General features: G+C 40.0%; 1 protein-coding gene across 3 annotated transcripts in view; it reads left to right on the top strand.

The window, feature by feature from the left end:
* Positions 1-23,010, top strand: part of TTC17 (tetratricopeptide repeat domain 17) — a 116,542-nt gene that overhangs the window by 50,864 nt on the left and 42,668 nt on the right. For 2 of the 3 annotated variants that reach the window (XM_025452522.3, XM_025452524.3), the window contains exons 16-17: positions 854-1,040; positions 20,461-20,631. In XM_025452522.3, the coding sequence (XP_025308307.1) occupies positions 854-1,040; positions 20,461-20,631 (358 nt within the window). The remainder of the gene's footprint in view (positions 1-853; positions 1,041-20,460; positions 20,632-23,010) is intronic. The other variant, XM_025452523.3, reaches the window with a different exon arrangement.

Raw genomic sequence — 23,010 nt, 5'->3', positions numbered from 1 at the left:
GAAATCTAAGTATGGGCTTTAATTTTGCATCTGGGAATAAGCCACTAAGTAAAATTTTAAATGTAATCTTAGAGCTGCTTAGATTGTGCCTCTGTAATCTGGAATGTTTTGTGCATCGTTGCCTTTTATTCTCTTACTGATATCTCTGATAAATAAGAGTACATACATCTGTCAAAAGATAGTTGCAAGAATGTTCGTAGTAGCTTTGTTCAAAATAGTCCAAAACTGGAAACAGTCCAAATGCTTATCAATAGGAGAATGGATAAACAAAACTGTGTATTCACCTGATAGAAGTAACCCATCATTAAAAAAAAAAAAAAAAACCTGACACACAAAAAACATTCAGTTTCTTAAACATTAGATACTGTATTGAGTGAAAGAATCTGCAAGAGGGTACAGATTATATATCCATGGAAAGGAACATGCTGTTTGATTCTATTTATATGAATTTTAAGAACAGGTGGAGCTAATGTATGATGATAGAACATCACTACAGTGGTCACATCTGGGATTGGGGTTGGGTTGCCCAAGGGAATCTTTTGGGGTATTAGAAACATTCTAAATGTTTCATATCTTGAGATGAGTGGTGGTTACAGGGATATATACACATGTAAAAATTCTTTGAACTGTACACTTAAGACTAGTGTATATTATACACTATATGTATATGTATCTTAGTAAAAAGGTAAAAATAATTGTTATAGTGTAGAATTGGCTGATATAAATAAAATGGACAGTCAGCCATTAACTATTATGGGATAACCTAAAAGAAACCAAAAGACATATACTTTAAAAGCTTTATAACTTTCAGAAAACATTAATTCACTAACATTTTTCTGATTTTTTTTTTCAGCCCCTGACATTTTTAAGCCTAGGAAATGCTTACCTTGCTCTGAAGAATATCAGTGGGGCACTTGAAGCCTTTAGACAGGCTTTGAAATTAACCACCAAATGCCCAGAATGTGAAAACAGCCTCAAGTTGATACGCTGTATGCAGTTTTATCCTTTCCTATACAACATCACCTCTTCTGTTTGCAGTGGTAAGCAACTGGTAAATGTTGGCAAAATGACGAGCTTAACCAGGGGTCATGTTCTGATCAACAGAACACAGAAAATGATTTTTTCCATTTTCCCTAGGGATTTTACATAATTAGTATAATTCTAGATGTATGGGAGGAAATTAATTCATTACTTACCATATAGATGCCTTAGGATATTGTGCTTAACTCTCTCCCAGAAGCCTAGTTGAGAAAGGCTAACTAAAGTAGATTCAACTGAGATTGATAGACTGTGACTTTTTTTTTCTGCTCCTCAAAATCTGTGGTGTTTCTTGATGACCAATATTAATGATAAAGGATATATTTTATATCCATAAAGACAATCTACAGTAAGATTTGAAGCAGATTTTCTCTCCTCCTTCACTGAAATACACCCCTTTGCCTTTCATTGAAAGTGATCCAGATCCTGACTGCACCTTTCAAGTAGCCCCTGACATTAAGTGGTCTCTTCTTGCATTCTTCCACTTTGTCCCACAGCCACCATGGTATATGCATGTGCGTAGGTGTGTCCATCTGGGTCAAAAAATTTTTTTGAGTTAGTATCTGAACTATTGTAAATTCATCAGTTAGAACTCCTTAAATGTTCCATTATATTTAGTTATTTACTTAACTTCCACTCTATAAGAATAAAAAAAGTTTGATGTGAATTATGAAAGGTAAGGCTTACATAAATGGGGATCCTCAGAACCTTGCAGTGATAGAACACATAGCAGGTGCTTTGTTAATGTTCCAATAAGATTGTAATATTCAAGCAGAGCACCATCAGTCCATCTCCTTCATTTAAGGGAAAAAAAAATCCCTCAAACTGGTTTTCCAGATTCACTGTACAAGACTGCCTTAGGATTTTAATGAAATGACAAGCAGTGCTTATATTTTTAAGTATCAGAGCATGATTTCTTTAATGAAGACACCAAAAGTCTAGCAGCAACATAACTCTGTAGCTCGGTTGTGGATGGGTACTGAACATAATCTAAACTAGAGTTCTTGCATGAATGCTGAAGGCCTAAGACAGTGTGTTAGCAGTGCAGGAGTCCTACACGTTCATGTTTGAGCCCTAGCTCTGCCATTACTGTATTTCTAATCCCAGTCTGACTTGTGTCATCTATAAAATGAAAGGGAAAATCTGTCCCATAGACCTGTTGGTAGGATTAAGTAAAATCCGTATCACATGATAGGTGTTAGGTAAAAGTAAGCCATTAGAAATTCATAATAGATACAAAATACTTCAGCCTTAAAGGAGCGAGTTATGAATCTTTTATCTTCTCACATAATTTCAGAAAATATGTAATGGTCTTTTAAATTCCTTAGATGATGTAACAACAGCCTTGTAAGCAGAATTTCACTTTTTTTGATGAGCTGCTTTTATTAATAGAGTCCCTTATATTTTTTACATGCTGTCATCTCCCTTGCCTCTCTTGATTTCTTTATTACTGAAAAGAAAAATTGTGTATATATAGTGATCCTTTTCTAAAAAGCCTTTTCTGTAGTAATATTTTACATGCTTTTTTTAATATTTTACATGCTATATAGATATAGATATAGTGATCCTTTTCTAAAAAGCCTTTTCTGTAGAAATATTTTACATGCTTTTGCTTAGGATTTCATTTTATGTCACTCATGTCAAGAGAGAAAATTCAGTTGTCTTGAGCTTTTTCCCCAGATAATAATTTCAATTAGCTCAGGAACCTAATAACCTGAAACAAATCTATGAAGTTGTAGTATTGTAGTTTTGGTTGTCCAGGTATCCCACAGTTATTACTATTATTAGATCCAGTACAATAAAAGAAAATAATTTGACTAGGGAAAAAGGAATACTTTTTTTTAGTTGTTTCAGCAAAAGCTCATTAATATTTTTTTTTAATTTAGCCCTTTTACGTTTCAATTAATTACCTTAGAAGATAATCTACCGTCTGCTAACACCTCAGTAAACACTGGTACCCCCTGATGGATAGAAATGTATGCGATAGCATTTTCTAAGTTTACGGTTTCATTGATAATACTGAGTTCATTTCAATATTGATTTTTTCTTTGACAGTGTTTTTGCATTACTTTTTTCCACCAGAATCCTGTGCATTCACAGTTGCTTTGCCAAGTTCCAGCCTTGAAAAGCTGCAACTTCAAAGCAACAAGTATCTCCACAGAAACCATGAACAAATTATATTTGAAAATGTAAACAGTTTCATGTCCTCTAGCTATCTCTGAGCTTTACTAAATGGTTGATGAAAAAAAGAGGAAAACCTCTGAATAATGACCATTTCTATATCCTCAGATGATTGTCTACCTTTTGCTTTTTCATTTTTGCAATATTGAAATAAGCTTCATAAAGTTAACTTACTTGTGTGACACATTATCTGTCTGAAGTTTTTATTATGACAGTATAAAGTTTTCAAGATATTAACAAGGCTTATGATTCTTTTTCCATATAGTAATCAAGGAATTCATTTGATTTGTATTAAAGACGAATTTCAGCTGCCCTTACTCCCTTCCAACCTAAGTCACTCTCTTGTGAAAGTTTGTTTGAAAAGCTACCAGTTTAAAAGCTTTTCAGATAAGCTTTTCTTCAAGATCAAAAATAACTAATTACTCGTAGAAAGGCTTTCTTAAATAATTTTTCTGACAGCTATTGTTAATCCTCAACAAATTGTTTTCTTTAAAGATCCATGTTACTGGGATCCCTGGGTGGCACAGCGGTTTGGCGCCTGCCTTTGGCCCAGGGCGCGATCCTGGAGACCTGGGATCGAATCCCACATCGGGCTCCCGGTGCATGGAGCCTGCTTCTCCCTCTGCCTATGTCTCTGCCTCTCTCTCTCTCTCTCTCTGTCTCTCTCTCTGTGTGACTATCATAAATAAATAAAAAATAAAAATAAAAAATAAAAAAAAGATCCATGTTAGTAATTATTTTTATAGCAGCTATAATATAGTATAATCTCTTGAGTAGTATGAACTTTTTTTTTTTTTAAGATTTTATTCATTTATTCATAGAGATGCAGAGAGAGAGAGAGGCAGAGATACAGGCAGAGGGAGAAGCAGGCTCCATGCAGGGAGCCTGACGTGGGACTCCATCCAGGGTCTCCAGGATCACACCCTGGGCTGCAGGCGGCGCTAAACTGCTGCACCACTGGGGCTGCCCGAGTAGTATGAACTTAATGATAAAATTGTAGGCAGTGTGTTTAACACGAGCAAGTATTTTATTGCTTTTCATAAGTGATCCTGGAATTTTTCACATATATTTTCAGTTTAAGTTTCTTGGAATGTCTGCACGGGTCATGTATTCTATTACCTTTCAATACTGATTCATTCAGCTTAAAAATACAGAATCTTATAAAATGTTTCCACTTATAAAGACTTTTAGCAAAACGTGTCAATGCATAATTACATATCTGACAGTTTTTCCAAAATTTTATTAATCTGGAAATCATTTTACTGACTGCCATGTGTTGAGGTGTGTTATGTTCTTATATAGCATGTCCTTGACATCATCTCTTTCTCTCTCCTTTGAATAGCATTTAAGAAATTCTTCTGTTTTATAGGTAGTTTTATGTCACTACCCCAATTTCAAAGAGGCTGGGGAGGAAAACTTAATAGATTGATTTTTAAATTGTCTCCTCCTGAGTTGACTATTAAAAGAGAAGCCAGCACTTTCAGTTTTGATTAAACATTTTTCTTGGCAGTTATGAAATACATGCTGTTTTACCACATTTCTTGGTTTGTTATTTTACAATTTGATTTAACTTCAATAGAACTGAATGTGCCACTTTATTAACAAACTCATTCTTCAATAACAACATACTTGGCTCTTTTTAAAGTAATATGAAATCTGTTAAATAAGCTTCCAGTGCTTTTGAGTATGTGTAAGTTCTTTTCAGTGCCCAGCACTAAAAATAGGACTTTTCTTTTTAATTGGAAAAAAATAAAGGTGTCACAAAGAATGAAACTTCATGAAGTAACGATGATGATCTTCTCTAAGGGCCAAAAATGGAAAATAAGTTTTAATAACAATATAAGCAAAATGATTAAATATTGAATCTGTAGAGAAGTCCAGAAATACATGTAATGGATTTTCCAAGCATTTATTACTCCAGAATTTTTTTTTAATTTTTATTTATTTATGATAGTCACAGAGAGAGAAAGAGAGAGAGGCAGAGACACAGGCAGAGGGAGAAGCAGGCTCCATGTACCAGGAGCCCGATGTGGGATTCAATCCCAGGTCTCCAGGATCGCGCCCTGGGCCAAAGGCAGGCGCCAAACCTGCTGCGCCACCCAGGGATCCCTCCAGAATATTTTCTAAATACTTTTCCTTCAGCCTCATTAATTTGCAAATCAAAAAGTTATATCTAACAAAGACCTTTTTTACTATTTAGGCAGTCTAGGTTATTTTATTATTATTATGTCTCTGTATGCATGATTTTACTTTTATTTTTTAGTATTTTTCATCCAGTAGTATGTTTTTTTTTGTTATAAAACATAAGACCAATGGTAGGTCATATTTATTAGATTTCATTTACATGAGATGCTTACAGGTATGCTACTGGCAATGGCATTGATATTTGCTGAGTATAATTAAGCATCTAATCCACAATTTCCCTGGTCTTTTCATAATTCACTAGGACACATACCCACTTAAAAATATTGACCCAGATCTGTAGAAATGATGGATGAATGTTTTACAGTAGAACTCAGACTTTAATCCAGTATGCTTAGACTTAGAATTTTATGCAGGTTTTTCTATAATATTTATATGAAAACTTTCACCACTAGAGAAAAAAAAAAATAAAAGAATTTCCAAATCATGTATGTGAGCTTTAATATCTGTTGCAGTGTATAGAAGGATTGTCCTGTGTGGTCATTGCAGTATTTCTGTATGGTAGTATCTATTTACCTAGATCTTATCTCCTTTTATAATTTGTTTCATTATCTATGGTTTTAGTCTGTTCTTGAACCTAAATATCTATAGATTTAGAACTTGTAGCTTAAAGCAATTTTATCTGGAGTTTAGATATTGAAGAAAAAGAAACCTTGCATTTTGCTGCCCTCCTGTGGACTATCCAGCATATGCTACCTGCAATTAGGGACCTTTGCTTTATGACATTCTTCATAAAAATTAATGAAGGTGTCTGCTTTAAAAAACAAGATATAATCTTAAAGATCCAATTTTTATAGCATTTTTAATATGCTACTAGTTGACATCACTCCATGTATTTCTGTATGAAGAATTAAAACTTTGATTAATTTACTACAGATTTCAAAATCCTAAAATGCAAGCATATTCTGGAACCAAGGCAAATGTAACGTATGTAATTTGTTTAGGTTTTTATATTTCTTTACTAAAAAGGGCTTTAATTATTTGGTTCACAGATAATCTTTTGACAAGTATCAATGTGGTAGGGAGGAACAAGAAAAGGTCCCTTTTTATGAATCTAGAAACAAAGATTCTGAGTTACTCAAGTGTTACTCAGTGGTAGAGCTGAGACTAAAATCTGAATCCTTTGCCTTCCAAGGCCAGTGTGGTTCTTGCGCATAATTCTGTTACTCCCAACAAGTCATAACCTATGCCACTGCTATGCCTGAAATAATTTGGCACTTGTAGATTCTTGAGATATTTTTATAAAAGTGGTATAATCACTGTACTTTTTACGTCATCACTCAAAACAGATAGATACATCCTTGTATAAAACATGAACCTGAACTAGATTATGGGGGCAGTCATAATCCTAAAAGCTCACCTGAAACAGTCCCTTTCAGTTTGGCAAGTTGCCTTCTGAATTTTGTGTCATTAGATTGCCCTATAGCCTTGGATTGTACACAGATCTGGTGGCTGTATTTGCATTTTCATTTTTTCATTTAAGAAAAAATGAATTTGGATGGTAGATATAACCTTCTAAAGCAAGAGGATGTTTTCTTTTAGCCTAGAGGAAACTTGAGTGTGGCTTAGTTGTTCATTCATTTATTACTTCTTGTGTGCCAGGCACTATTCTAGGAACTAGAAGCAAACAGAAAAAAACCCTCCAGGTCTTAGGGAGCTTCATTCTAGTGGAGAGAAACAGAGAGCAGATGATAAATATAATAAAGAAATTATTTAATATGTTAGAAGATAGTGCTAAGGGGAAAGCAGAGCAGGAGGCCAAGTGAGATTCAAAGTGGACTGTTCAAAAAGGCCCCACTGAGAAAGTGACATTTGAGCAAAGACTTGAAGGAGGTGAGGGTTTAGGCCATGCAGACATACAGCATAAGAGCATTGCAGGCAGAGAGTAGTTGTTGCAAAAGCTTTTGCAAGGAACAGCAAGAAAGCCTGTATTGTTGTAGTGGACTTGTGAGAGTTCTGAAAGCAGAGATGAATGGGAGGAGGAGAGAACCATATGTTTTCTGCCTTGCAGACCATTCTAATAATTTGGGCTTTTATTCTAAGATAAAGATATATGATTTGAAAGGTTTAGGGCAGAGAAGAAAAACGATCTGATACACATATTAGCAGGTTTCCTCTAGCTGCTATATTGAAAATAGATAGTGATGGGGTAAGGGCAAAAGCAGGAAGACCAGTTAAGATGCTGTTGCAAAAACAGGGGGGAAAGATAGTATTGCCTTGGACCAGCCAAGTGAAAGTGGAGGTGAGAAGCTACCATTGTATTTGGGATGCATTTTTGAAAATAGAACCAACAAGACACTACCAGAGGAAACGTGGGAAATGGAGGAAAGAGAAGTCATGGGTGACTCCTAAATTTGGGACCTGAGCAACTGTTGCTATTTAATAAGATTTGTAATCACCATTGATGCTGTTTAAAGAGATAGTAAAATCTGAGGAAGGAGCAGGTTTAGGGAGAAAAACAAGTTTGGTTTTATAAGTGTTAAGTTTACATTGCTTATTAAATGTCTAAGTGCAGGTATTAGGGAGGCAATTAGATATATGAGTGTCATGATGGTCACGGAAGAGCCCCAGGCTACAGATGAAAATCTATGAGCCATGGGCCTATGGGTGGTGTTTTAAATCATGAGCTTGGATGAAGTTACCTCTGTGGTTAATATAAAAAGGAAAGTAGGTCAACACTGAATTACCAGGGCATTCCAGGCAACATTAAGAGGCTGAGAAGAGAAAGCTAGACAGTGGTAATATCAGGCAAGTATCTTGTCCCAGAAATGAAGAAGGTGTTTTGAGAAGTGATCGATTATATCACTATTGTTGTACCACACAGTTGCTTCCTAAGAGGTTGAGTTGGTTGAGGACAGAGAATAAGCCATTGGATTTAGGAAGATGGAGGTTGTTGGCAGTCTTCTAAAAGTTTGTATGAAATGGGTTGTGAAGGAGGTGAGGAGGTGGAGAGGGCCAGCAACTCTTCCAAGAAGTTTTGCTATAGTGAGAAGCAGAAAAAAGGGATGGAAGTTAAAGAGGGATGTGGGATTAAAGATAAATTTGGTTTTGGTTTTGTTCTAAAAACAGAAATTTTGCAGAATGTTTGCATTGGACTGATCCGTAAAGGGGGAGAAATTAAGACTCAAAAACAGAGAGAAGCCAACTGTAGAAGCAGAGTTCTTGAGTAGATTGGGAGGTGGGATCCAAGGCACAAATGTAGGGTAGGGATTGTCTTTAGGTAGGAGCAGGGGCAATATATAGGTATAGGTGTGGACTTTTGATTACTTCTCAGTGAAACAAGAGGCCAGTAGTCAGATCAGAGTGAAGAGAGGCAGAGGGTGTTGTGGATAATGTTGGCAGTGGGCTCAGAATGGGAGTTGACCAGAGAAGTGCTAACTTTGGTAACTGCATAAATGTCAGTGTCATTAATTAAAAGATAAAATACGGAAAAGAAAGCATTTATACATTGACGTAAGGCTAGATAGACATGTTCATTTAGAGATGGCTCTGCTCCCTCAGAATGTGCAAGGTGAGAGGAAAAGGCCAAGAATGGAATCCTAGAAAATACAGCATTTAAGGAGCAGAGCTAGTGAAGGAGTAGAGGGGTATTGGGAAAGCCAAGGGGCAGCTAGGTCCTGAAGGTCAGAAGAACAGAGTTTGAGAAGGAAGAAGAAATTGATAGTCTGTCCCATGTCAGTTCCCCAAGTGTCATACAGATATCACGAGAATGCACCAGCTTTCAGGTGGGACTTAGGTTAACATTTTTAAATACTTTTAATATTTATGGATTTTTTTTAAGATTTTATTTATTAGAGACACAGAGAAAGGCAGAGACAGAGGCATAGAGAGAAGCAGGCTCCGTGCAGGGAACCCAACATAGGACTCGATCCTGGGACTTGTAGATCACACCCTGAGCTGAAGGTAGATGCTCAACCGCCAAGCCACCCAGGCGTCCCAATATTTATGGTTTATTCTGATGGGCATTAGGAAAAATACATAACTAGCACATCAAACCTCTGGTTTATGAAAAATGCTACTGATTTCGCCTTTTAACACAATATAAGATTAAACAGAGAGTCCCTCTAAAGAGAAACATAATGTAAACAATGTGCTGGTACCTACAGAAAAATCAGCAGATGAATAGTGTGGAATGCTCTGGGTTTAACAGTTTAGAAAGTCATTGGTGACTTCATTTTATCAGAAGTATTTTTTGTAAATGGGGAGATAGCTACACTAAAACAACAAGAATAAAGCTTAGGATAATAGAAGTGTTAAAATGAGCTCTTACTTTTAGAGCTTTGGCACAGTTTCTAAACTATACCTCATGTTTCAGCCTGTCAGTCAGTGACTAAAATAACTTTAAAGCAAGTAGATAATGATACCAACAAACATTCTTTAGAAACACATTAATAATAGGTTGCAAATAAGGAAGATTTTTAAAAATTCACCTGTTAGAAATATTGAAAATAACTATTTTTGGAATAAAATAGAAAATTTTGCCAGGTGAGTGAAGCAAGAGGGCACCCATTGGGAGGGTATTCCAAGCCTCAGCATGGAGTGTACACAAAGCAAGTGATTTTATTCTCAGTGGCCTGTGGGAACTGAATCACTGCAGTCTTGTCTGATGTTCCAGGAGGACCGAGACCGAGGGTAGCAACGGAGCTGTCACTATAGACACTTCAGTAACACTTCTTGACGTCAGAGAGGATGGGATGGCGCTGGAGGTTGTTACTCCGTTATGGAATACTTTTTTATTCATTGATCTAAAAATAAATGTATAATATCTCTGAATTACAGAGCTTAACACTTGAGGTGTGCAAATGGTCTCTACTAGTATTAGGGTTACTATCTTGAGTCTCCAAAAGGAAGTCAGTTCTATTTTCGGGTACTAAATTAAGTTTAGAGCACAGTTCTGCTTCCTTTCTGCTCTGTGCATAGTGTGAGGATACCCACTGATGACGTCATTAATCATATTTTATGATCACTTATCTACAGATGGGGTTGGAAGTTATATTTAAACATCTTTCTTTTAAAAAATAAAGGGGGGGGAGCAGCCCCAATGGTGCAGCAGTTTGACGCCGCCTGCAGCCTGGGGTGTGATCCTGGAGACCCGGGATCGAGTCCCACATCGGGCTCGCTGCATGGAGCCTGCTTCTCCCTCTGCCTGTGTCTCTGCCTCTCTCTCTCTCTCTGTGTCTATGAATAAATAAATAAAATCTTAAAAAAAAAAAACCGTTGTTTAAAAAAAAAGTTAAAAAAAATAAACATCTTTCTTTGTATGTAGGCTCCATTCTACATCAGGAGCTTACTGTGATTTCCTGCGCCCATGCCACTATGGATAAAGTGATTATACACCTACAAGAATATACAAAGGATGAGCAAGATGGGGTCTGTTTTATCGAGCCCTTATTTAGTGTTGAACAAGACTTTTTTTTTTAAGATTTTATTTATTCATGAGAGAGAGAGGCAGAGACACAGAGGGAGAAGCAGGCTCCATGCAGGGAGCCCGATGCGGGACTCGATCCCAGGACCCCGGGGTCACGTCCTGGGTCGAAGGCAGGCGCTAAACCGCTGAGCCCCCCAGGGATTCCCCAAACAAGACATTTTTAATATGGTCTGTCACTGCAGCTGTACATCAGTCTCCTGATAGGAAGTTCATAGTCCTAAGTTCGGCATACTTCATTGGTTGCTGTCTTTCTTTTTAAATCTTCAACTTCCATTCATCGTTGCTCATGTTTTTAGAGAGATTTTGCCGAATCATACAGCAAAACGTTTGCATGACCTTCCCCATTCAAAAAGATTATTCTAAATGCAGATATCTCTCTCTCTCTCTCTCTCTCTCTCTCTCTCTCTCTCTCTCTCTCTTCCTCTCCCTCTCTCCCTCTCCCCCCCCCCGCCCATCCATTCTGCATTGGTAGAATGGGCGCTTTTTTTTTTAAGTGATTTGTGCCTCAGTAAGTTCTTATGTGTTCTGTGAGCTAACTACTTGAAATGAATTCCCAGTTTTGAAATTTTTGTTTCACACAATGAGCACTAAATCTTTAAACCCCTTTACAAATGTAATCACTGAATAATGTCTACTCTGTTTCATGGCCCAATGGAAATAAAGCAGTTGAACCTGATAATCACTAGAAAAAAACATTAGTTTGTTTTGAAATACATGTGACTGAGGATACCTGGCATCTGTATGTGTACTGTGGAATGCTTTGGTTTTTTCCTCTTTTTTTCTTCCAGTGTTGTTATTACTAGGAGTCAAATGTACTTGATACTAACATACTGGGCTCTTTCACCAAGAGAATTTCAGTAATCTCTTACTTTTTCTTAACCACCAAGATTTATGTAGTTATGATCTTGAAAACGCAAGAGAAATTTAAATCAAAATTTCATGGCTGTTTAAGAGATCACAGCTTTGGATTTGTCTTCTCATTCAGTTACTTTTTATAACAACAAGCCTAAATTTGCCACTTAAAATTTGCCAACTCAAAGCGATCTAAATCTCTTTAGCTATCAGGCATTGATTAATAACCCAGTCAGATCATATATCCAAAGTGATTATTATAAAAAAATAACGAGCATATCAAACTTCAGGAAAAAGAGCTGGAAATCAGTAGCAGTTGATAGTGTACCAGGTGTTGATCAAACGTTCCTATTCCTACTGCACCTATAATAACCTAGCTATGTTTCCCTTGTCCATGTGAAATATAGCTAGGGAAAAACCTAACATGAACAAAAAAATGAAACTAATTCACTACCTCTCTCACTGCTTAAAAAGCATAAATGTTAAGAATTGGGAAACAGTAAGGTCTTAGAAACCATGTTATTACATGCAAAGTGGCCGCCAAGGTGAATGCCTCCAGGTGACTTTCATTTGGTAACATAAAAGGAAAAAGTGTGAACCACCATTTATTTCTCTATGCTTTCTACTTGATTTAGTGCACTGGCTGTCTATACTTAGAGTTAGCCATGCTCTATTCAGGGGGCTTGTCTTAATCACATCCACACGAAGTGGTATCTGTAGTCAGGCAACTAGGGAACTTTGTTTCTGGAGTTCACAAGGCCCTACTTAAAATGCTCTGTGGTAGAGGAACTGAAGTGGCCTTTTTAAAAAAAATAACCTTGGTTTAAATGTCCTACTCACTACCCAAACCAATGAAAATGACAATTGCTAACATTCTTTGTTTTCACATATGAGGTTCAAGTCCTTCTTGATTCTGGAATAACTAGGGTCTTGAGTTCTCATTGAAAGACATCAGTATAATTCACTTACCCTGAGGAATAAAAAAAAGACCAAGTAGCTTTGAGATTTTATTAGCCTCGACCTAACCAGTACCCTTGCAATAGGAAAAACGCCAAGCTGATATGCCCAACAAGTAAGTGCTTCTGCCGGTAGGTCCCTTCCCCACTATGCATGTCTTTGTGACCCCATTTGTAGTTTGAGGAAGAGGACCAGAGTTAAGATCGATCGGTTTTCTTGCTAGATTCCTTTCCTTGACGTCAGCAGGTGACCATTCACTTGGAGTAAGAGAAAGGGGAGGCAAATGATAAACCCCAAAGGTTGTGGGGACCTAGGTAATTTAAGCCCCTCCCCCTACCACCTGTTTGTAGGTTTATTCTAAGTATTAAAAACTGAGTGAAACCAATTCAAGTGTGTGTGGTTGACTCAAATAGATGTGCTGAATTTAAGCTCAGTGACCACATGAAACTTTAATATCATTCTGCCTCTGGCAAAGTCCGTGGAAATCGTAACAACATAATATGCGAGGATGATAGTGTGGATGGCCTGTTTTCTTTACTACCCTCATCCCGCTTTCCTCAATCCATGAGTTTCCTCATGTTTTCTACAGCTTCTTCTCCTCACCCTCCATCTTGCCCTTCCCCTCCACAAAAACCCTAATCTTACCCATCCTTCAAGGCCCACTTTTGCCTTGCCCGATCCCTTGATTATAAGTAATCCATAACTAATCATTCTACCTGCCCTCCTTCAGTTCCTGTGTCTTCCATTACAGTCATCTGTATAGGAGAGGCAGCTCTCCTACAAGGCCTCTCGAGCTCAATGAGAGCAGGGACCAGCCCTTTTTTCATTTTCATACTCGGGCCCACCATGCAGTCTGCACCCCCACCCCCCATTGTTCAGCACATAGAATGTACTTAAATGGCAGGTTAGCTGGTGCTGTTTCAAGTTTGAACTACTAAGGAGACCTAGTAATAAAGAGCAATTTGTATCCACCCACTGTTTACCCAGAATGCTTTACACCAAACCCCCACTCAATGTACGTATTTAGATATAGATCCTCTTTAAAGGTCTGCAGCTCCCATAGCATAGGAGGGAGAAGACAAAAGGAATTACATTGTCTCTTGTCCACTAGAAGCTGACATGTCTTATAGCCTGCCTTCCCTCACTCCCTGTAAGCACTCTATTTAACGAAAGTCACAAATGTCCTTGTTGACCCTCGTGGAAAAACTGTCATTTATGGGTAAATCAGTAAGTTAGAGAAAACCTGTTGGGTTTATTTCCCCCCTGCACAGTTGCTTGAAACAAATTTGCCTTGGCTTAACTAAACCAGAGATTTCAATTTAATATTGTGACTACCACAGTGACGACGACAACGACTGCTACTACTGCTACTACTAGCAGCTGTGGCAGTTAACTTGCTTTCTTCTTCAGTATACCTTCTGCATGAGAAAATCTTTCACAGTAAACTTGTGAAGGTTCAGTTCCCTTATTTAGAGATCCAATCTGATATTTCACATTTCTAGAGGAAACAGTATCTGCCAAGAGTTTAGATTCATTCACTGGAGTCATTTCCTCCGCAGACCACAGGTTATGGTGTCTGTGCCTCAGCTGGCCCTGACTTTGCCCTCTCTGCCACAGTCACTTAAGAAAGAGAAGGCCACGTGGGAAGACAGTGAGGCCAAGTTTACACCCTGTTCTCCTTTTCTCCTCTAAAGGGAGGCTGGGGTATAGGTCTGCAGAAGCCGGTGCAGCTCTGAATGTGGACTTCCATATGTGGGCTGAGTGGTCTTCACGATAGCGTTCAGCTCTGTAATACGTAGTAAAAGGAAAACAGACACACACACTGACTTGTATCTGAGGTCACAGACTTTTCTTAGTTTTTTTAAACTTGCTTCTGACTCCTTCACCTCACCAGGAGGGAAAGCCTGTGCAATTCTGAAGGTGCTGATTTCAGATCTTTAATATGGTCTGTTTTCTTTCTGGCATTGCACTTTTAAGGTCAACCAGTACATAACCATTACTTTAAACCTCCTGCAACGAATTTCATTTGGCAGTAATTGCCGAATGAGAACAAGTCTAAGGAGCCAGTACTTCTGTTGAAGTGATTTCTCTTGTCTTTGCTGAGTAGAGGGCAGCACAGGGCAGAGAAGGTGAGGCAGCCTCAGTGCTGCCTCGGGCACAGTCATCAGCAAGCTAGGTCTCAGCCAGACCCAGGGAGCTCTGGGTGCCCCTCTTCAAGGTGCTTTCACTAGGGCTGTGTCCCAGGAGTCCTCTCATTTCAGATAAAGAACCTAGACACAGAGCAGTAAGTTGATTGCTCAAGTGTGTACGGGAAAGCTGCAACGAAGGTCAGATTTGAATTCATACCGTGGGATGTTCCTCATGGAACTAGGTCTACAGGACCTCTGTCACAACTTCTGGAGGTAGAAATCATAAAGATACTTGTTCCCAGAAAGGTTTCTTTCTTCATCAAATAGACCTGTTATTTTGTGTGGTACCAAGCCCCACCTGTCACCCACAGTTAACATTTCCTGCTAATATTTTGAAAGTGATTTTGCATAGCATGGTGAGCAACTGAAAGATACACTTTTGTTTTTGTTTTGTTTTGTTTTTTTAATTTTTTTTTTTTAATTTATGATAGACACACAGTGAGAGAGAGAGAGAGGCAGAGACACAGGCAGAGGGAGAAGCAGGCTCCATGCACCGGGAGCCCGACGTGGGATTCGATCCCGGCTCTCCAGGATCGCGCCCTGGGCCAAAGGCAGGCGCCAAACCACTGCGCCACCCAGGGATCCCTGAAAGATACACTTTTGTTCACTTCATGATGTATTTTATTTTACTACCTTTTCTGAAAGATTATCTTACTAGGAAATAAATACCATGAAGTTATGAGGTATCTAAAATTATAATAAAACACTCACAGTTTTACCTATATATAGGGGGAAAAGGTTATTATAGTTGCATAATTTGAGTGCAGTTGAGTAGAAAGGTAAGGAGAAAGATAAATACTATAAAAAGTCACTCAAGTCTATTAAGAGGACAGTGTTACCTGTATTTTCCACCAAGGTACCTTATATTTGGCTAAATGTACCAGAATGCCTCCTATAAAGTAACTTTTCTTAAAGGCCTAAGAATGGAGACTTTGGAGTATAATATAATCCTGTTAGAACAGGGATAGTAGGAATATCTTTAGGATCTTCCACTGTTTACAAAGGCCATTTTTCTAACATCTCTTGCTTTGCCTTCAGCCACACCAAGTTCTAGTTCCCATTACAAATCAGTTTATTTATGTCTTAGAAAAATCATCATGTAATAGGAAGCATAGGAGTCTTAGACTCATTTGTTGTATGGGGAAAAAGTATGTTCGACCAAGAAAAATTGGAGGGGAAACTGGAGCAAGTCTTCTTAAAATGTCGCAGCATAACCCAAACTGTGGAGTGTGGAGAGTGAGCGTTGATTTAACTGAACATAGAATCTGTGATCTGTTTTCACATTGTAAGGCAGTGAGTTCAGAGAGCACAAAGCAGACTGAGGCAAATTTCTAAGTATGTTAAATATTTTTAGGATTCAGATATGCCAGGCAGTTTAATCTGAATTAACTGCTGTTTTCTTCTAAAAGCCAGGTGGACATGAACCCTGTGCTGCCTTCATCATCTCTTACACGCACGTGTACACACACACACACACACACACACGAATATTGACAGTTGAAATTAGGCAGCTCCCCTGATAACTTCTAGAGCCAGTTGCTCATACCAGACATTGAGTTAGGCTGCAGTTAAAAGGCCTTGGTGAAAGAGATGACAGTGGGATAATTTATTCCTTTGCAGCTTTCCAGAGAACAGTAATAGCTCACGATGTGCTAGTTCATGGTCTCGCTTCTCACATTTAATCTCCGCAACAATGTGGAGTGGAGACTACTACGAAGCTCAGTTTGCAGATGAAGAAACTGGTATACAAAAAGGGTAAAAGTACCTTGCCCTGCTGTATACTGCAGAAAGTAGTGGAACATGGATCACAACTGGCTTAGTCTGGCTCCTCTGTGCTCTAAGGCGAAAAGAACGTGACCCTTCATTAGTTCTGCTGACTAGCTCTCATTACTTGGCTCTTCCAAAGTTCTGATGCCTCTGAATTTATTTGTGGCATTTCTTTGTTACAACTAATCCTGAAGGGTCTGAAAGTACCCAACCAGGAATGTCTTGCCAACTTACGAGATTCAGAAGGTAAGGATTTTTTTTTAAGGAGTAAGTGGCTACCCAATTCTAGAAAATAAGTATTCGGGGACCTCTGTAAACAGAATGATCAGAAAACAGGAGATTTCCGTAGCCTTAGTAATAGTAGGAGTTCCTGAGAACTTCGTTTACTCTGAAAACCTGTTTAGCCACAGGATAAATTGTGCCTTTGCCTTAGGAGGCTTAATGCCTTTGACAAAATATATTAAATATTTAGTTGTTTTCCAGAACACCCTTGTAGGATAGGTTAATATTAATAATTCAGTTTATGCAGGTGATACTCTAGCCACAGAGAAGTATGTTGGTATGTCTAAGATCTCCTAGCAATTCCAGAATCAGAAATACCCTACTCGGAGTTTTTATGCTCTGTTGGTATTGCTGTGTAGTCGCCTACTTCCAAGAAAAACCAAACTGTCAGGATTTGAATTAGATGCTGAATGCTTTGCAAACAAGTATAGAGCATTAAGCACAGAAAAGTGTTTCCATTTTCATTTGGGACCTTGTTATCTAAAGCATTTCATTTAAATCATGTAGTTCTTTAGGAAAAAAAAAAAGAAAAGAAATTGTACCTTTCAAGGTTAGTCTAAGCCACAGAATCTCCTCATTTCTGCATCAGCAAAAACTAAGAGTCATATGCATGGAAGATGACTTGTTACTTTTTAGGTATCTTTCCATTTTTCTTTCTCCAACATTTTCTTGTGTTTCTTAATGAGGACATCCTCTCCACCTCTGCTGGGAAGCCAAGTGACATTTTTCCATGTAGGCAACTTTTTTAGTTCCCCTTTGAGCTAGAGTAGACCTCTCCTGCAAGCTCACAGAATAGAAACTTTCCTTCTTTCTGAAGTGCTTCCGTTCTTCAGACAACCGGAAGGAGCAATTTTAAAAATAGGCAATTTGACTTTCCGATTATTGGCCTAGATGATTACATAAATCACAACAGAACACTGAACTAGTATGTCTTTAAGTGTCAGCTTAAGAATATTAAGTTCGGACTTGTTAATGAAAATGAAAGTGACTCCTTAAGGTGCGTAGCTTTTACTCGATCATTTTGATTCTGCCTTCTTGCAACAAATATAACGTAAACTTCATATTCTTCCTTTTTATTCCCAGTTCTCCCCCATCCCCTCTCTTGCCCTCTCTCTCTGCGATGTTGACCCCAATTTCCTGAGTTGGAGGACAAGACATTCTTAGAATGCACAAGGCTTGCTTCGAGAGGGCATCTGGGTTTGAGGTCATGCAGGAGGACTAATTTTAGCTTCAGGATCTTATGCACATCATAGCTTATAAATTACCTATGAGGCATTTTTAAATATTGCAGACATTTAAAAAGATGAAACCAATTAAATTTTTATAATGGGAAGCGAGTGGGAGAGAAAAATAGGAGAGGCAGAGGTTGGAGGAGGAAGTCAGCTGCAGAAAACACAGAATTTCACTGAGTCCCGGTGTCAAAGGTTTGTCCTTTGCTTTTGTAACGTTGCTTCTCTCAACCTGTGTCAGGTGCACTATGCTCTAGAGGCAAACTCCCCAAAGCTGAGAGCGGAGAACAGTCACTGGGAATAACATCGGTTTGAAAATCATTGTCATCATTTCCTCTGTGTTTTTGGTAGTCATGCTTATTTATACCCCAATTACATAGTAAATTCTAGTCACTTGGGTGTGTACAGTTGTTTGGTGTCACCGCCTTATTTTAATGCTCTTATACTTAGCTTCCAATGCTGGCCTGCGCGTACTGGGTGGGGAAGGCTTAGTGGAAACCAATCCTCTACCTCTCTTCTCTCACAGAGGAGTTTGGAAAACCACAGCAACTGTGCCTGTTCACGGCATCCTACGTGTCAGGCTTCCAGGCCCCCCCCCCCCCCCCCCCCCCCCCCCCGCACACACCTTCCATCTTGCAGACTGCGCTGCTCATCATCTCCCAAACTCAAATAAGAACTCCCGTGCCCGTCGCTTTGCTCAGCACATCATCCCCCCCGCGTACGGTGCCGCCGCCTCTTTTCTGCTGAAGAGGTAGCACTGACCGGTGGAGGCGACAGGGTGGCTGACCTCCCAGGCCCACCACTTACCCACGGTTTGACCTTGGCAAGTTACTTCGTTTCACCGAGACTGTTTCCTTACCCGTGGAATGACGCTCCGTCATTTCCAAGGCATCTTTAAGGGTAAGGAGAAGAGAAAAATCCGGAGCACCCCACAGAGACCGGCTCCCTTACTTGTACCTCCCTGTTTTTAAGTCCCTCAGAGTTCAGGTGTCGCTGCTCAAAGCTTAATCTCTGAAGCGCGTCACGTCACGGTCCGCCGCCTCCCATTCCCGTTGTCTTGTGTTCGCCTCTTCCCAAGTCACTCGTCAGCCTGGGAGCTGGCGCTCCCCTGAAACCAAGACTGCGGTTTCCGACGTGACCTTGTTAAGCGCGGCCGCCTCCTGCCTCCGCCGTGTGGAACCGGGAAGTGCAGGGGACCCCTTCGGCATGCCACCCCTTCCTCCAGACGCAGTAGAGGCTGAGTCCTTTGTGGTTTCTTGGCGCAGCAACAGAGGTGACGTGGGAAGTGCTTTCCTGGAGGTGACTCTGAAAGGGAGTCTCCAAATCCACCAAGGACTCCGCGCACGTCCATCACTGCGGGCGAGTTTAACTGGGCACAGACATTGCTTTGAGACCATTTTCTATTGAAAATAAGCGGATAGAGCACGTTTGAATGTTGTGGTGAAGGAGGGAGTGACTCAGAACACTGGAGACTGCCCGGTGAGAGGAGAGCTGTGGCTGCCAGTGGGACGCACCGTCGGTGACCGCGCGGCAGACGTAAGACAGGACGGGCCGCCGCCACCCCAGACACAGCCTCGTAGCACATCCCCGCGCAGGCAGGCTAGCGGCTCTGTCCGCAGGAACACACAGCCCCGGTAGGGCCCGCGCGCCCGGCTCCCCGGCCAGGCCGTGACGGGCGTCAGAAAGCGCCTGAGAGTGCGACGGTTACATTCCACGTGTGACATTTTACACTAAAGTAGCTCTTTACCTGAGCAGAAATTGTTTTCCAGAAGAAAAGTCCATGTCTCTGTGATACTGCACCTGAAACCTGCGGTCCCTGCCACCCCGTCCCGCTTCAAGTCGTTGCTTTGCCTTCTGATACACCTCTACTGTAAGCTGCGGTGCAAGAGTGGATGCTCCATTTCTCTGCTATAGGCCACCTGTCTCCAGCTTACTCGGGCACTAATCTGTCGTTTCTACCTTTGAAAGGCAAATAGAAGGAAAACTACTGTTTTGTGATATTTCACACTTTTAAAGAAACATTTCACAGTCGTTCGTTATAAAGGAAATGAGATCTTGGGACTTGATCTTTGTTGTCATAATCTTCCTCCCCACCCCCGAACACTTGGTTCTTAGGATAACCTAGCAGGGTAGCACTTTAAGTTCATTGTGAAATCTTGAGTCACAATTATGATCTGGCTCGAGGTGCTCCAGCTCACTGACTTTTGTGTGTTCTGCTGGAGAAAAACTGACCCTGTCATCTTTTTGCTTTTCCTGATATTTGGAGACCTCGAGCCCTAGGACTGCTTAAGAGAGATGTTTCTAATATGCTGTCTCTGTGTCTCTTGTCATTGAGGTGATTGTCATGAGAAAACCCTGGACAACAGCCATGACAAACAGAAATATTTTGACAACTCACAGTCACTGGATGCTGCCGAAGAAGAACCCCCAGAGACAGGAACAGAGGAGGAGCCCGTACTCTCTGTTGAGAATTCAGGGAGGGACTCAGATGCCCTTAGACTTGAAAGTAAGTTGATTTGACCTGAGCTGTGCTTCTGGGGTAAAATCAACTCTCAAGCTTTGAATTTAGGCCTTTCTCTACTCTCAGTAGTTTCCTTCTTTTAACAGCCACGCATTATATTTGTTGGGTCACAGGAGTGACCCACAGGCGTGAGGTGGAAGACAGGCTGTCGTGTAAAAGCTCTTTACACTTTTTTTTTCTTTCGCCTCCATGTCTTCTTTTGCTAGATCAAATTTGATTCGTTTACATACCAGTCTTTCTCCTCAATATCAGTAGTCTACTGTGTAAGTCATTGAAAAAAGCAAAATAACTTGTATTTATACTAAGCCAGTAATATTTATAGATTTGGAATAACAGACATACCTACCAGGCCCTCTCCTCAAATTCCATTCTATGACCACATTTAGAGCTGTGCGATACTAAACAGTTCTTGACGTTTTCAGTCGATGCATAATTGCCAAAATGACTGACTTTGTAGTACTCATCCTGCTTCACCGCTTTGCTCTATTTGGATCTCTGCACAACTCCCCACTCCTTCTCTCTTTTCCTTCTGTTGGCTTCCAGGGTGTCACTTGCTCTTGGCTCTCTTCCTATCCTCAGCACATGTTTTTCAATTTCTTTCACTCATTCCTTACTTTGCCCTTTATTTGTTGGGTTACCCAGGATCTTAACCGTGGCCTTTTTTTTTTCTTATCCCTCTTCTTAACCCTCTGCGTGTTCTCTCTTGGTGTGTCAGATACTTTCGAGTATAACAATGACTCCAAATCTTTATGTTTAGCTAGGACATTCTCTACAACTCTAACTCTTATTTCCACTTTTTTAGCGGTCTCCATCTCAATGGGCCATAGGCACATCAAATTTCACATATCCATAATTAAACTTGTCTTCATTTTCACCCAATTTCTTAAACTGCTTCTAATTCTTCTGTCCCTGCTATCTGTTAATGGCATCACAACTCACCCAGTCACCACTCTATCCAAGACCTGTCGCATCTGTTTATCTCTTCATCTATTCCTTCTGCCACTGCCCGAACTCAGACTTTCTCCATTTCTCCGTTTCTGCTTGGGCAATTGCAGTAGCTTCATAATTGAGGTCCTCGTATCTAGTCCTTTATGTCAGTCTGTGTGTGGAGGGGAGTATGTGTGTGTGTGTATGTGTAAGAGAGAGATAGTACATGTAATTGGTATACAGTTTTAAAAACAGAAGCAACCCCTGTTACCAATATATTGTGTGTCCAAAGAGTTGTTTCTAAAATCAAATCTGATCAGGTAAGGCCTATGTTTAAAATTTTCCATGGCTTTCTGTTACCTATCAGAAGAGTCCAGGTATCATAGTGTGGGATATGAGGCAGGTTGGCCCTTCGTTTTGTCCCCAAGCGTACCATCTACTGGCATTCTACAGAGCAGGATATATAACCTTTCACCATTTCCCGCACACTCCATGCCCTTTGAGCCTCCGTGTCTGCACAGGTTAGGGATGGCCCCTGCCTGCTCTTTTATGTGGATAACTCCTACGCATCTCCTGGGTTCAGCTTACATGTCACCTCCTCTGTGGAGCATTCACAAAGTTCTCTGGGCATTTAATTGCTCCAGTACACTGTCAGTTCCCACTGTTTGTCAAGGCATATTTGGTGCAGCGCGAGTGCTTGTGTGTCTTGTCTCCCATCAGTCTGTGAACTTCTTACATATCATGTCCTATATAACTATATTTCTGGGTACAGTAAATCTTTGTTAAAGTAATCAAACGTGGCATTTGCCTTCCTGTGTATGTTGGATTAGCATGTTTAGCAATTAAAAGTCTATGTTTCCTTCTAAGTGGTATTGTATATATATATTAAAAAAAAAAAAAAGATGTCTAAGAGAAGCAAGCTAGACCTCAAAGGGGGGAGTGGTTTCATCAATTCTGTCAGAAATCGTTGGGCTTTAAGGAAACTAATTTCCTTTTACCAATTCTGAAGAGAGGGATTCTTAGACTAGATAAGCAGTTTATTCATGTACGAGGGAGCTACTCCTCCCTGGTGCCTGGCAGCCTCATGTCTCCGTCAGACATCAGGTAACCACAGAACTGAGGGGACGTCATGAGGCTGCTTGATAAACTCAGAATCGCCACAGATGAGACGGAGCAATGTTCCCCATGGAGCTCCATCCCATCCCTGTACCGGAAAGGCCGTGTGGTTGCCCTGGCTGAGACGGGGCCTTTTCCAGGTCCTTTCAGCATCAGGAGGACTGTCTCTCAGGGTGGATTCCTCTAGAGACGGCTAATGCAATCCAGAGGATGATGGTGACTCTTACTGGTTTCACTCTCCAGTACTCACTTTCCTCCGCCGTAGGTCTAAATTCTGTCCCCTAGGTACTAACAAGTCCACAGGCACTACATTCATCGTAT

The sequence above is a fragment of the Canis lupus genome, chromosome 18, assembly GCF_003254725.2.
Source record: "Canis lupus dingo isolate Sandy chromosome 18, ASM325472v2, whole genome shotgun sequence".
Lineage (NCBI taxonomy): Eukaryota > Metazoa > Chordata > Mammalia > Carnivora > Canidae > Canis > Canis lupus.
Note: the sequence above shows the minus strand (reverse complement) of the source record. Positions and strands in the feature narration are given on the sequence as shown.